At 43.3% G+C, this 15,540-nt stretch overlaps 1 protein-coding gene across 2 annotated transcripts in view; it reads left to right on the top strand.

The window, feature by feature from the left end:
* The window catches only part of LOC117505112 (claudin domain-containing protein 1-like), a 59,747-nt gene extending 44,207 nt beyond the window's left edge, over positions 1–15,540 (top strand). Inside the window, exons 1-5 of one of the 2 annotated variants that reach the window (XM_034164642.1) lie at positions 5,484–5,522; positions 5,619–6,036; positions 9,725–9,832; positions 12,537–12,674; positions 14,922–15,540. In XM_034164642.1, the coding sequence (XP_034020533.1) occupies positions 5,745–6,036; positions 9,725–9,832; positions 12,537–12,674; positions 14,922–15,142 (759 nt within the window). In that variant the 5' untranslated portion in view covers positions 5,484–5,522; positions 5,619–5,744 and the 3' untranslated portion in view covers positions 15,143–15,540. Of the gene's footprint in view, positions 1–5,483; positions 5,523–5,618; positions 6,037–9,724; positions 9,833–12,536; positions 12,675–14,921 lie in introns of those variants that run through there. The other variant, XM_034164641.1, reaches the window with a different exon arrangement.

Below are 15,540 nucleotides of genomic sequence, written 5' to 3'. Positions count from 1 at the left end.
CTGCACCCACAACCACCGTCATTCCAACGACGACCACAACACAGACACCCACAACCACCGTCGTTCCAACAACCACACCTGCACCCACAACCACCGTCGTTCCAACAACCACACCTGCACCCACAACCACCGTTGTTCAAAAAACCACACCTGCACCCACAACCACCGTCGTTCCAACAACCACACCTGCACCCACAACCACCGTCGTTCCAACAACGACACCTGCACCCACAACCACCTTCGTTCCAACAGCCACACCTGCACCCACAACCACCATCTTTCCAACAACCACACCTGCACCCACAATCACCATCGTTCCAACAACCACACCAACTCCGACAACCACCATCGCTCTAACAACCACACCGACACCCACAACTACCATTGTTTCAACGACGACCACACCTACTCCGACAACCACCGTCGTTCCAACAACCACAACACAGACACCCACAACCACCGTCGTTCCAATAACCACAATACAGACACCCACAACCACCATCGTTCCAACAACCACAACACAGACACCCACAACCACCATCGTTCCAACAATCACACCTGCACCCACAACCACCATCGTTCCAACAACAACCACACCAACTCCGACAACCACCATCACTCTAACAACCACTCCGACACCCACAACCACCGTCATTCCAACAACGACCACACGTACTCCAACAACCACCGTCATTCCAACGACGACCACACCTACTCCAACAACCGCCGTCATTCCAACGACGACCACACCTACTCCAACAACCACCGTCATTCCAACGACAACAACACAGACACCCACAACCACCGTCATTCCATCAACCACAACACAGACACCCACAACCACCATCGTTCCAACAACCACACCTGCACCCACAACCACCATCGTTCCAACAACAACCACACCAACTCCGACAACCACCATCACTCTAGCAACCACTCCGACACCCACAACCACCGTCATTCCAACAACGACCACACCTGCACCCACAACCACCATCGTTCCAACGACGACTACACCTGCACCCACAACCACCGTCGTTCCAACGACGACCACACCTGCACCCACAACCACCGTCGTTCCGACAACCACACCTGCACCCACAACCACCGTCGTTCCAACGACGACCACACCTGCACCCACAACCACCGTCATTCCAACGACGACCACAACACAGACACCCACAACCACTGTCGTTCCAACAACCACACCTGCACCCACAACCACCGTCGTTCCAACAACCACACCTGCACCCACAACCACCGTCGTTCCAACAACCACACCTGCACCCACAACCACCGTTGTTCAAAAAACCACACCTGCACCCACAACCACCGTCGTTCCAACAACCACACCTGCACCCACAACCACCGTCGTTCCAACAACGACACCTGCACCCACAACCACCATCTTTCCAACAACCACACCTGCACCCACAATCACCATCGTTCCAACAACCACACCAACTCCGACAACCACCATCGCTCTAACAACCACACCGACACCCACAACTACCATCGTTTCAACGACGACCACACAGACACCCACAACCACCGTCGTTCCAATAACCACAACACAGACACCCACAACCACCATCGTTCCAACAACCACAACACAGACACCCACAACCACCATCGTTCCAACAATCACACCTGCACCCACAACCACCATCGTTCCAACAACAACCACACCAACTCCGACAACCACCATCACTCTAACAACCACTCCGACACCCACAACCACCGTCATTCCAACAACGACCACACGTACTCCGACAACCACCGTCATTCCAACGACGACCACACCTACTCCAACAACCGCCGTCATTCCAACGACGACCACACAGACACCCACAACCACCGTCATTCCATCAACCACAACACAGACACCCACAACCACCATCGTTCCAACAACCACAACACAGACATCCACAACCACCACTGTTCCAACGACGACTACACCTGCACCCACAACCACCGTCGTTCCAACGACGACCACACCTGCACCCACAACCACCGTCGTTCCAACGACGACCACACCTGCACCCACAACCACCGTCGTTCCAACGACAATCACACCTGCACCCACAACCACCGTCATTCCAACGACGACCACACCTGCACCCACAACCACCGTCATTCCAAGGACGACCACACCTGCACCCACAACCACCGTCATTCCAACGACGACCACAACACAGACACCCACAACCACCGTCGTTCCAACGACGACCACACCTACACCCACAACCACCGTCATTCCAACAATGACCACACCTACTCCAACAACCACCATCGTCCCAACGACGACCACACCTACTCCGACAACAACCGTCATCCCAACGACGACCACACCTACTCCGACAACCACCGTGGTCCCAATGACGACCACACCTACTCCGACAACCACCGTGGTCCCAATGACGACCACACCTACTCCGACAACCACCGTGGTCCCAACGACGACCACACCTCCGACAACCACCGTCGTCCCAACGACGACCACACCTACTCCGACAGCCACCGTCATCCCAACAACCACACCGACACCCACAACCACCATTGCTCCAACAACAACACAGACACCCACAACCACCATTGTTCCAACAACAACACAGACACCCACAACCACCATCGTTCCAACAACCACACCTGAACCCACAAGTACCATCGTTCAACAACCTATTTTTAACGCCACCACACTAAAAATCAACGGTAAGTAAACACTCAGTCCAGTTACTGTGTCAAATACTAAATAAGCTGTCATGTCATTTTATGACTTTAGCTTATTAGATAAATAGACAAATGCATTCAATGAATAAACTGACAGAAAGTAAGTGAAGATAACTGTGACACCAGTTGATGAGAATAACTTGACAGTCTGTTCATGACTTCAGTGTGGGGCAGGATTAGTTGTCTGAGCGACCTCAATATCACAGAAAACTTATTGCAAGCAATACATTTGTAATCATTTTTTTTTTTTTACAATTTGAGAATGATATAAAACTTAAATTATAAGAATGATGAATGTTTTTGTGTTTAGGGATTACACAAAGAACACAATTTTTTGTTTTTAATCTGCCACCTGTAAAAAGTTTTGTTGGATGTCCAAACTCAACAGACTCCTTGGCCATCATTTCATAACACTTCATGCACCTTTGTGTGTGTGTGTGTGTGTGTGAGTGAGTGAGTGAGTGAGTGAGTGAGTGAGTGAGTGAGTGAGTGAGTGAGTGAGTGAGTGAGTGAGTGAGTGAGTGAGTGAGAGAGAGAGCATAAATTACTTTAGCTTATCAGAATGAGTTACAATTTCTAACTTATTTTGCTCTTTTTTCAGCAACTCCAAATAGTGGCACTACCACAGTTGCAACTACAACAACAACTGCAAGAGTTCCAACAACTACAACTACAAGAGTTCCAACAACTACAACTACAGCTCCAACAACTGCAACAACTCTAACAACAACAACTACAAGAGTTCCAACAACTACAACTACAGCTCCAACAACTGCAACAACTCTAACAACAACAACAAGAGTTCCAACAACTACAACAGCTGTAACAACAACAAGAGTTCCAACAACTACAACAGCTGTAACAACAACTAATACAAGAGTTCCAACAACTACAAGAGTTCCAACAACTACAACAACAACAAGAGTTCCAACAACTACAACAGCTGTAACAACAACAAGAGTTCCAACAACTACAACAGCTGTAACAACAACTAATACAAGAGTTCCAACAACTACAGCTCTAACAACTACAACAACTACAAGAGTTCCAACAACTACAACAGCTGTAACAACAACTAATACAAGAGTTCCAACAACTACAGCTCTAACAACTACAACAACTACAAGAGTTCCAACAACTACAACAGCTGTAACAACAGCAACAACAACAACTCCAAGAGTTCCAACAACTACTGCTACAACAACTACAACAGCTTCAACAAGTGATGGCACAAATACTATAAACCACACAATCAGTCTCATCACTACGTCCTTCGTGGTGTTGGTGTCATGGTTACTGTCAAAGCAGTAATACCATCAGCGCTGACGTCCAACTACCAACTGGTATGAAAAAGGACTTTCTTGTCAGTGAATATCCTAAATATGATCATTTTAAGTATTTTTGGGTCTGAGGTTGCTAAAATATTACATTTAAGCCTGGGGAGATGGGTCGCATCATGCTTACAGCCTTTATTTAACAAGATAGTTCCACTGAAAATGTTGCACAGTGCAACCACAGAATGCTCTGCTGAGCAACTGCACTGAGGCACTTGAGGAGTTTAACCCTTGGTTAAGGTATTTCAGTGATCATACTGAGAAATACACCTTGATTTCACCATCTAGATTTTATCCTCTGATACAAAGTCCACTACTCTAACCTTGATGCTCGTTGATGGATTTGATCAGGAGTTTGGGTGGATGGAATAAACAGCAAATGATCAACTGGTCCTTCAAACCATCACTGCAGTTACATAAATAAAAAATGTCACCATTGCCCAACTTGACCTCAAGACAGTTTTGGAACACACACACACACACACACACAAAAATGAATTGAGAGACCATTAATACAATTTTTGACCAGATATGCTGTAGCCAAAAAAAAAACATCTTCACAATACATTATTTAGGTTATAGCCCAGATCCAAATTAATTGTCAGATTTTTTTTAATGCTCTGCCTCACAGTGTTGGTCTGGAACACGAAAGCTCTTGCCACATTCATTTTATTTTATTTCTATCACCAACATTGTCAAAATGATGCTTTTTGGGCTACAATTTAGGATTTTGACTTCTGTTTATAAAAAATACAGCAAGAACACACGAGATGTCATTAAACTGCTCTGACATCATGAAGCCACTGAATGGCAGTACATGAATGAAATAGATATAAGATATCATTTTATGATATACCTCAGAAGTCATGGTGGACAGTGTGGTGGCAAAGTAGCTTTTTCAGTTGAAGAACACTCCTGCCCATTCTCCAGATGATACAGAGAATTGTTAAAGAACTTACTGACCACAGAAACAATGGCACTTTGTGTAATAACTACAGCTACTTCTAACAGTGTGGTCGTATTTATTTAATGATTAATTTTATGCATTATGGACCCACAGTGGAAAATGACATGTCACACATGAAAGTGAAGGGAAATGTGCAATGATGTAATGATGGCATGTTCACCTGAGTCCTGAAGCCATTTGTGGTTGAATGATGATGCCATGGTACTCTGCAATAAATGTCAAAACAATGCAGTCTTACTCACACAAAATATATTACGCCTATTTTATTCATCGAGTGAGTGACAAAAGAAAAAAAGATTAGCTCGCTAATCTGCTCGAACGAACCCGGAAGAGGAAAGGGAATTGATTAATGTATTTATTTGTCGTATTTAAAAAAATAAATAAATAAATAAATAGCGTCGACTTTTATAAAACAGGCTGCTGTTGTAATTCGCCTCAGCTTAACGTCCCGCTTCTTTCTGTATTTGTTGCGGGACCGTGTGTGTGTGTGTGTGTGTGTGTGTGTGTGTGTGTGTGTGTGTGTGTGTGTGTGTGTGTGTGTGTGTGTGTGTGTGTGTGTGTGTGTGTGTGTGTGTGTGTGTGTGAAGGAGAAGTGGGGCAGCGGAACAGATGGCGAGCCGCTGACGCGCACGACGAACGACTATAAATCACTAAAACCGGCGCGATCTAGACTCCGCGTCCCTTCTGCGGGCTTCGATCTCAGTTTACGAATAATGGTCGACAACCGCTACGCCACAGCTTTGGTCATCGCCTGCGTGCTGAGCGTGCTGGGCACGGTGTATCTGTGCGTGGCCGTGGGCACGCAGCACTGGTACCAGTACAGCAGCCCCGCCGTGCGCGGCCAGGCCAACGTGTCCGAGCTGCGATCCCTCTACGAGGAGTTCATGGTCGGGGATTTCGACGAGAAGACGTACAGCGACACGCTGTTCCGCCTCAACGGGACCGTGGGACTGTGGTGGCGCTGCGTGCTCGTTCCTGCCAACGCGCACTGGCACAAGGATCCAGGTATGTTTGGCAAACTGCCCGGCTGCATTCCAAAACGATCAAAACCTCACGTATGACAGATTAGGCGTCAAGCACTCAGCCTTGCTTGCGTCATGTATTTTCTCAACAGGCCGGTGGAATTTCTATACCTGCATGGAGAGACTGAATGTGCAGTATGCGTGCATAACCATGCATGACTGCATGGTTATGCATGCAGTGCATGGTTATGCGTGCATAACCATGCATGACTGCATGGTTATGCATGCAGTGCATGGTTATGCGTGCATAACCATGCATGACTGCATGGTTATGCATGCAGTGCATGGTTATGCGTGCATAACCATGCATTCGTGCATGGTTATGCGTGCGCATAACCATGCAGTCGTGCATAACCATGCAGCTTATACGTGCAGCTTATACGTGCATAACATGACTGCATGTCATCAAGTCTGGTTTTAAAGTATGTCAGGCCATTTGTCTCTTTCCCGTCAAGATGGTTGGAGAGTCCATCCTGGTGTAGTCCTTGTTTGTTGAGGGACATTCTTTTGAATTTGATTCCTGTACACTCTTGAGATGAATCAATGTTGGGTGATGGTTATCTCCTTGAAGATGATGATTTGACAAGATTTGTTCATACTGATTTCACATCCATAACTAGAGCACCGAACTTGTAGAGCGCAAACCTCCGCTAACCAACTCTATCTTCCAATTCCATACATTTTTACCCTGGGAAACATTTTCAAGGTCAAAGTCCTTGCAAAATGTACATCAAGTGGGCTTTCAATATTAAATTCAAATGTTAACAAAATCCACAATCCAGATCAGAATTAGATCAAGCTTTGCCGGGCGATAGTGAGTGCCAGTCTGCGCCTCACGTTCAAATATGAGTGAGATTGAGGCACATTTGACTCAAATATAAAGTAAAATTTTCTTTAAATGGAGGTTTTAATGTTAAATGTAAATGGCCACAAAATCTGTCATCCTGACCAGATCTGGTGTCACTGACCAAACAGTCCCGCCTAAAAATCGGTCCGCCCTTCCTTCACTGCGCCTGCGTCATCTATGCATCATAAGCGGTTCACCGATTATCACCTCGTTTCTGCTTAAAACTGCACTACAGTCATCATCAATCTCAGCGACAGATATCTGAGGCTTTTGTACAACAATCATTTCTGCATAAATTCAGCATTATTTCATCATAAAAGACAGAGGAAGCGGTCAGAGCGCAGCAGCCAGAGGAGCTGCTGCTACTGCATTCACTGCGCTGTCGTGAATTTCAAAGCATCAGTAACGACTCACCAATTAACACCTCGTTTCTGCTTAAAACTGACTTTAGAATGATTTAAAATTTAATCGATTTAAAATGTTGAGCTGCTAAGTGCATCCAGAAAAGTCATGGTTTGAAACGTCATCCACACTTTGGAAAATCTTCAAGGGTTCGAAAGGATGCGTTGGTGATGTTCTGTCACTGTGCCGTGGTCTTGTTTTGACCATAGCAGGTTTGGGAGATGCAGCATCCATCACAGCCGAATTAGACAACCAGTCTATACCCACCTCTTGAAAGTAAACACACATCTGCTGTGGCCAAGTGTAGTAGTCCCCTTGGTCTTCTCCAGCCCCTGGGGTCCTCAACACTAAATGGCCAGTGTTCCAGTTCACGCCTAGAGAAATGCACCACACAGTCAAATTTCTGTAGGTGACATTCTCGGACAATACAAGTGATGGTTGGCATGCTCTGAAAGTGGCAGTGGCTGCACAGTTTTAGGATCATTCAAAAATATATTTTTTTCCATCCACATTGTTAAAACAGTGCTCCTGGTGTTTTAATAAGTTGAACCAAACTACTCACCTGTTTTCTTTGTCTTCAAACATTTGGTCTACAGCTGGGGTTTTCAGGGCTGGTACTGATATTAAAGAGTAAAAAAAAAATTTTTTTTTAATTTACAAAACTCGTATCTGCCGATATACACATAAAAACGGCTGTGATTCTGAACATTTCATTATCAAACCCTTATGATAAAGAAATGTAAGTTTTGTGCATGTTTTACCATTTATACATGAACTTTATTATGAATATAACCAACAACCAACCAGTGTACATCATACTGCCTTCACTTGGATTGGTAGTTGTCATGTTACATCATTCAACATTTGATTAAAATATATCTCACATCTGTTTTGGCCCCACCTAGCTAACGGCATAGCGGTGACTTGTCTCTCATCCCTGTAAAACGCCCGCTCTGATTTAAAATGTATGACAGCTGGTCACTTTGCCCGTGTCTATTGTAACTAATGTGACAAAGGGGTGATGGGAGTCCCAGCCATGCTTGGTAACGTTGTAAAGATAGCCCTCTACTGGACAAACTATCTAAAGACATCATTTCTCACAGCCATGCATTTTTGTAAAATAAAAAAAAATTCCCATATTGCCAAACATAATGCTGATACCGATATGTTGGTGAAAGTCTCATATCATCATCAGCCAACCGATATATTGGTCGGGCTCAGGTCCATAACAAATCACGAGATGGGAGTTCACTTTTAGTCCTTACCACATAAAAACCTAATGAAGCAAAAATGTAAAAATCTGGTGTTGGGTGATTCTTAGACTACGGGCACTTATTATGTCCTTTGATCATATTGTATGAAAAACAGAAAAAAGGGGAAATTTCACACTTTTATAGTTATCTTTACAATGAAAGTGTATTAAGAAATTTGTTCTAGTAGTCTATGATGACTTTTTCACCTTTTTTCAGCATCATTATATACAAATATTGCCGTTTTGTGCTTGTCCCACACCCAGACTTTTGATCTTCAATGATAAAAATAAATGGTAATGAAATGTTTTTTCTAATGTTTTAAAATATCTCTGAATAAAATATCAGTAAAATAATCAAAACATAATTGGGGTATTCAATGTCATACAACTGTTGTGATTTTTTTTTTAAACAAAATGTAGTTGTCCCACACTATTGCCGTAATTTCCACCACAACATGTAATGTCTCTTTAAACAGTTTGTATGAAAGATTGTTTGGGTAGTTTCTATGGAGATAAACAGTGACATCAGAGCACATGTATATAGCGCCAAATCACAACAAACAGTTGCCCCAAGGCGCTTTATATTGTAAGGCAATGGTGTGGTGGAAATTACATTTACAAGGCCAATGGTGCCCATAGTTAAAGAATCACCCTGTTACTCCAGTGACAGTAGACAGAAGTAATCAGTCAGCCTGGCTGTATAATCAGATGCATGCCCTCGAAGCTATGCTTTGAGTTTTGCAATATAATCCATGTTGTAACATGTAGCCCAGAAGCAAACTTGCTAAATCTATGCTTGAGTGTAAATGATACTTCTGTCATCAGTTGAAAGTTCAGGCTAGACAACTTCACATTAGCTGATGGCGTATTAGTAATTTGGCCATGGCTCATGGCAAAGATTTGCTTTAGAAATAAACATGTACGCCATAAAACTATTTCATTTTAGACCATGTGGCACTTGGGTGGTCATTTCTCCCCCCACTTTTTTCTTAGCTTGAAGGTATGTCAAAGGTTACCTGAATTTCATAGCATGTACCAATATCAAGAGGAGCGCAGGACACTCTAGAGTCTCGATGATATTGTGTCCAAGAACCACCAAAACGTTCTGGTTCAGCAGGAAGTATAAAGTGGGGTAAAAATAAACTTGTCTAAGATGTTGCCTTCTTTCAGGTGACAAGATGACACTGGAGTGTCAAAGCTTTACTCTACCTCAACAGTTCACGCCTAAGTACAAAGAACCAGGGAACCATAACAGTGGAGAAGACACGGTGCGCACATGTAAGTTCATAGATCATTCTAATCCATGTCATTGACGGAAAGTCTGCAGACCCGTTGCGACAGTCCATTCCTTATGTGTGAAATTGTTGCCAGTTAAGGCAGTTTCTTTTCATGCATACAGACCAGTTCATTTCACACAGACATCAGGTTTGTCAAATTTGTGTTGTTGCGTCCCAGGAAATTTATATAACAGAGGCTGGAGTGACAAACATGCCTACATTTATAATTAGTTAAGCATAGAGAAGGAAGGAAAGTGGGTGTGGCTAATTGACAGAAGCATTTTTGCATAAAATGACAAGCCAGTTTGATCAGACTTGGTCAAGCATCAGCACCCCCCCCATTTCTGTTTATTGGTGGGTTTCAAAACTGCACCACCAAAAATCGCACAGTAGAAATGCACTCACTGCCATGTGAATAGCTGCCTTGTCTGTGCCTGTGTGAAGCACATCCCAGACTTACGGTGCATCCGGAAGGTTTTCACAGAGCTTCCCTTTTTCCACATTTTATGTTACAGCCTTATTCCAAAATGGAGTAAATTCATTTTTTTCCCCTCAAAATTCTACACAGTTTCCCATAATGACAATGTGAAGAAAACATTTTTTGAGATTTTTTGCAAATTTGTTTAAAAAAATAACTAAGGAATCACAAGTATTCACAGCCTTTGCCATGAAGCTCAAAATCGAGCTTAGTTGCATCCTGTTTCCAATGATTATCCTTGAGATGTTTCTACAGCTTAGTTGGAGTCCATCTGGGGTAAATCTAGTTGATTGGCCATGATTTGGAATGGAACACACGGGTGATTCTTAGACTACGGGTACTTATTATGTCCTTTGATCATATTGTATGAAAAACAGAAAAAAGGGGAAATTTCACACATTTATAGTTATCTTTACAATGAAAGTGTGTTAAGAAATTTGTTCTAGTAGTCTATGATGACTTTTTCACCTTTTTTCAGCATCATTATATGCAAATATTGCCGTTTTGTGCTTGTCCCACACCCAGACTTTTGATCTTCAATGATAAAAATGAATGGTAAAGAAACGTTTTTTCTAATGTTTTAAAATATCTCTGAATGAAATATCAGTAAAATAATCAAAACATAATTGGGGTATTCAATGTCATACAACTGTTGTGATTTTTTTTAAACAAAATGTAGTTGTCCCACACTATTGCCGTAATTTCCACCACAACACTGTAATGTCCCTTTAAACAGTTTGTATGAAAGATTGTTTGGGTAGTTTATATGGAGATAAACAGTGACATCAGAGCACATGTATATAGCGCCAAATCACAACAAACAGTTGCCCCAAGGCGCTTTATATTGTAAGGCAATGGTGTGGTGTAAATTACATTTACAAGGCCAATAGTGCCCGTAGTTAAAGAATCACCCACACATGTCTATATATAAGGTCCCAGAGTTGACAGTGCATGTCAGAACGCAAACCAAGCATGAAGTCAAAGGAATTGTCTTTAGACCTCTGAGACAGTATTGTCTCAAGGCTCTGGGTCAGGGTACAGAAACATTTCCGCTGCTTTGAAGGTCCCAATGAGCACAGTGGCCTCCATCATCCATAAATGGATGTTTGGATCCACCAGGACTCTGCTTAGAGCTGGCCCCCTGTTTAAACTGAGTGATTGGGGGAAAAGGGCCTTAGTCAGGGAAGTGACAAAGAACCCGATGGTCACTCTGTCAGAGCTCCAGTATTCCTCTGTGGAGACAGGAGAATCTTCCAGAAGGACAACCATCTCTGCAGCAATCCACCAGTCAGGCCTGTATGGTAGATTGGTCAGACAGAAGCCACTCCTTAATAGAAGGCACATGGCAGCCCACCTGGAGTTTGCCAAAAGGCACCTGAAGGACTCTCAGACCATGAGAAACAAAATTCTCTGGTCTGATGAGACAAAGCTTGAACTCTTTGGTGTGAATGCCAGGCACCATTGTTTGGGGGAAACCAGGCACCATCCCTACAGTGAAATGTGGTGGTGGCAGCATCATGCTGTTAGGATATTTTTTAGCAGCTGGAACTAGAAGACTAGTCAGGATTAAGGGAAAGATGAATGCAGCAATGTACAGAACTGCTCCAGAGCGCTCTTGACCTCAGACTGGGGTGACGGGTCATCTTTCAGCAGGACAATGACCCTTAGATATGAAAGATATGAAATGAGTGGTTTCAGGACAACTGTGATTGTCCTCAAGTGGCCCAGTCAGAGCCCCAGACCTGAATCCAATTGATTTCTGGAGAAATCTGAAAATGGCTGTGCACTGATGCTTCCCATCCAACCTGATGGAGCTTGAGAGGTTCTACAAAGAGAAATGGGCAAAACTGCCCAAAGATAGGTGCACCAAGCTTGTGGGATCATATTCAAGAAGATTTGAGGCTGCAAAGGTGCTTCAACAAAGTAGTGAACAACGGGTGTGAATACCTATTATGTACATGTGATTTCTCAATTTTTGATATTTAATAAATTTGCAAAAATTAAAAAAAATTCTTTCATGTTGTCATTATAGGGTGTTGTGAGTAGAATTTTGAGGGTAAAAATTAATTTTCTCCATTTTGGAATAAGTCTGTAACATAACAAAATGTGGAAAAAGTGAAGCACTGTGAATACTTTCCAGATGCACTGTATATCTAATGAGTAAAAAAGGGCTGTAGCAGTTAATAGCAAAGACTTGTTTTCGCTGTCTCCATGTCTACTTCCATAGATTTGTGGAGGTGCCAGTTTCTGCTGCCGCTGGTCGCGATGGGCCTGGTGCTGTTGGCAGGTCTGATTGGATTCTGCGCCTGCTTGTGTCGAAGCCTCACTCCAACCTTTGGAGTCGGTCTACTCCACCTGTTGGCTGGTAAGACCTGTGTGACTGCAGCTTTTGTTAGCTGTTGCTTCCTGTCATGAGTCAGCCACAAGTTGAAAGGTTTCTTGAAATGTTTTGTGTGTATGTATACTTTTGAAGAATGTTAGAATGTGCAAAATGTTTTGTCTACTGCACTCATCAGTCACAAAGCCCTGCGTGAAGGAAGGTTAGGTCAGGTATGAGAACATGCATCCACTACGTCACAGAGGCGCATTGGGTGCAAAACAGCACATCATCCAGGAACGTGTGTTCCTGCACCTCTTGAAAGTAACCATCCCTCTGCTGCAGCCAGATGAAACGTGGGTGCCCCTTGATCTTCTCCAGTTGCTGGGGTCCTCAACACGAGTTTGTGCACAGAGTGCTTCAAACACTCGTGAGCTGCAGAGTTCAGTGGCTGTAGCTTAGCATGACGGACGAAAAGCTAATTCAGCCAGCACCGTCTTTGCTGAAAACAAATGTTTGGGCACATTTTGGATTTTATTATTTGCTGCGTAAGAAGGAGCTTGACATGACTTATGCAGTGTGCAAAATTTGCAAAATGAAAGTCAAGTACTTTGGAAACACTTCAGATCCACACGCCCCCATGCAACACCATCACCCAGAGCTAAAAGAGCGGAGCAGCGGTATCTGCCGACTACTGACCAGCGCTTTGCTAAACTGCCAGCCAACTCCGAACGAGCAAAGCAGATAAGTAAATTTACATCTAGAATCACTTGATTAACCTTGTAAAACTGCTTTTTCTTAAACATAAACATTTTTTAAGTAATATAACTATTTCTCAGAGCTCTTTGAATGGAAAATAGATTCTGAATCGAATCGTCACCCCAAGAATCGGAATCGAATTGAATCGTGAGTTGTTTGAACGATTCACATCCCTTGCCAGCAGTGCCCAAGGATCCTCCAAGGAGACAGAGTACCAAAGACATCTAGTTGTCGCCTTTGGTCACTGGTTAGCCTCCAAACCTCACAACCATACAATGAGACAGGAAGCACCAGGATCTTAAAGATAGATGTTTGTTGTCCTGCAGAGATATCAGCATCATCGAAACGCCAGTGACATCATGAATCCCAGGCATCTCTTGATGTCAAAGGCAGAGAACACAAGGGAGGAATAGTGAATTCAAATTTAGTATGAATCCAGGGATAGATCTTGACTTATCTTTGGACTTTGTTCTTTGATCCCGACCCTGCCTTTGATTCCTGAGCGTTATTCCTTTGGTGTTGTAACCAGGACTTCAAATGGGTTCAGCCTTAAGCTGAAAGATTGACGGCAAGAGCCTACATTTTATCTTGTTTCTTGTTACCACGAGCCTGTCCTTAGTGTTTGAGATCTGATCCCCATTTCTTTCATCCTGCCTTTGATCTTTCACATCTGACCCCAATTCAGGGTTGGTCATGTGTTCAGGATCAAAGGTGAAATCCAACATTTGATTCTGATTACATAATGAAAGACTGAGACAAACAGCCATGATGACCTGTTTGCCATCAAAGAAAATCAAAGAATGTTGGAGGACAGATCAAAGGAATACTCCTTTCAGTGAACAAGAGACTGAAGGAATTGCTTGAGATTTAATGGAAAATGTCAAAGTGTATACAGACCTCAGTGGAGGTATGTGATCTGAGTGCCTTTCTAGTTTGAATTTTAGCTGGCTGGCATGGAAGCCAACATTATAGTTGGTTCTTCTACAGTCATAAGATGACAAAGGAACAAAATGTTTTGCACGTTTATTTTTGGCACATTTTCCAGTAAACTGACAAATTCAGTCTTAATTTCCAGTTGGGTGTTGCATTAACCAAAGCGATGCGAGACCAAACACTGAACCATAACAACAAAACATGCAACAGCAATATTTAATTCATTACATACATTCACTATAATTCATGTTTCAGAAGTAGCATTTTGATGACAATTCAGCAACAATGTACATCATATTTCCCACCACTTTTGTACAAGTTTGCAATAACTGAAGGTCTTAATTATGTACCATCAGGTGTACAGTTCATCAAAAATATAAAGGGTTGCATGCATCTTCACAAATTCTGTGCAATATACAGTAGTTTGATTTTGATCCTGATCAGTATCCAGTTTTTCCCCACTGTAATCGGGATAATGGTTGATAAATTTGAGGGAATGCATCTGCAGCATGCATAGAGAAAATAGTTGCACTAAAATGATAATCATGTTAGCACAGTGATTGCTAGTGGAACATATTACACTGCTGACTTTGTCCCTTGCAGGTCTTTGCACCTTAGCCACAGTTTGCTGCTACCTGGCGGGGACAGACCTGCTCCACAGGGTGTCCGTGCTGCCCGACAAAGTGGACGGCTCCCTCGGCTGGTCTCTCTATCTGGCTCTTGCTTCTTCGCCGCTCCACATGATGGCTGCCACACTGCTGGGGTGGGCAGCGCGCAGCCACAGTCAAAACTACCATCGTATGACCGCCTACCGGGTGGCCTAAGGGTGAGAGTCCGCTCTCTGCTGTGTTTAAAACTAAACCTCATTCTGATGCCAAGACGCTTGCATTGAAAGATTACGTTTATCTGAGTCATGGTTGGTTTGGAAAAATTTCATTAGTGATTCAGGCTACATCATATGTTTCTTGACGAACATTGGTTGTGCACTCGCACTGAAAGTGAATTCATAATTCTCAGGGAGGAAAGTTGGAATTAAAGGGGTCATTTTGTGCAGAAAGCTGTTTTTCATCCCGGTTGGTGTTTTATGTTAAACACCCCTGATGTTCCACAATTCTACAATTAAGGATACTGAATAAGCAAAATTTTGTCCAGAAAAGGCTCATTTCCTCTCTGAAGGTAGAAAGGGCATGACCAACCTTAGCGTTTTTCTCATTTAAAGCAT

This window comes from Thalassophryne amazonica, chromosome 23 (assembly GCF_902500255.1).
Source record: "Thalassophryne amazonica chromosome 23, fThaAma1.1, whole genome shotgun sequence".
Taxonomy (NCBI): Eukaryota; Metazoa; Chordata; class Actinopteri; order Batrachoidiformes; family Batrachoididae; genus Thalassophryne; species Thalassophryne amazonica.
The sequence above is the reverse complement of the archived record's forward strand: the minus strand, read 5'-3'. Positions and strand labels throughout refer to the sequence as shown.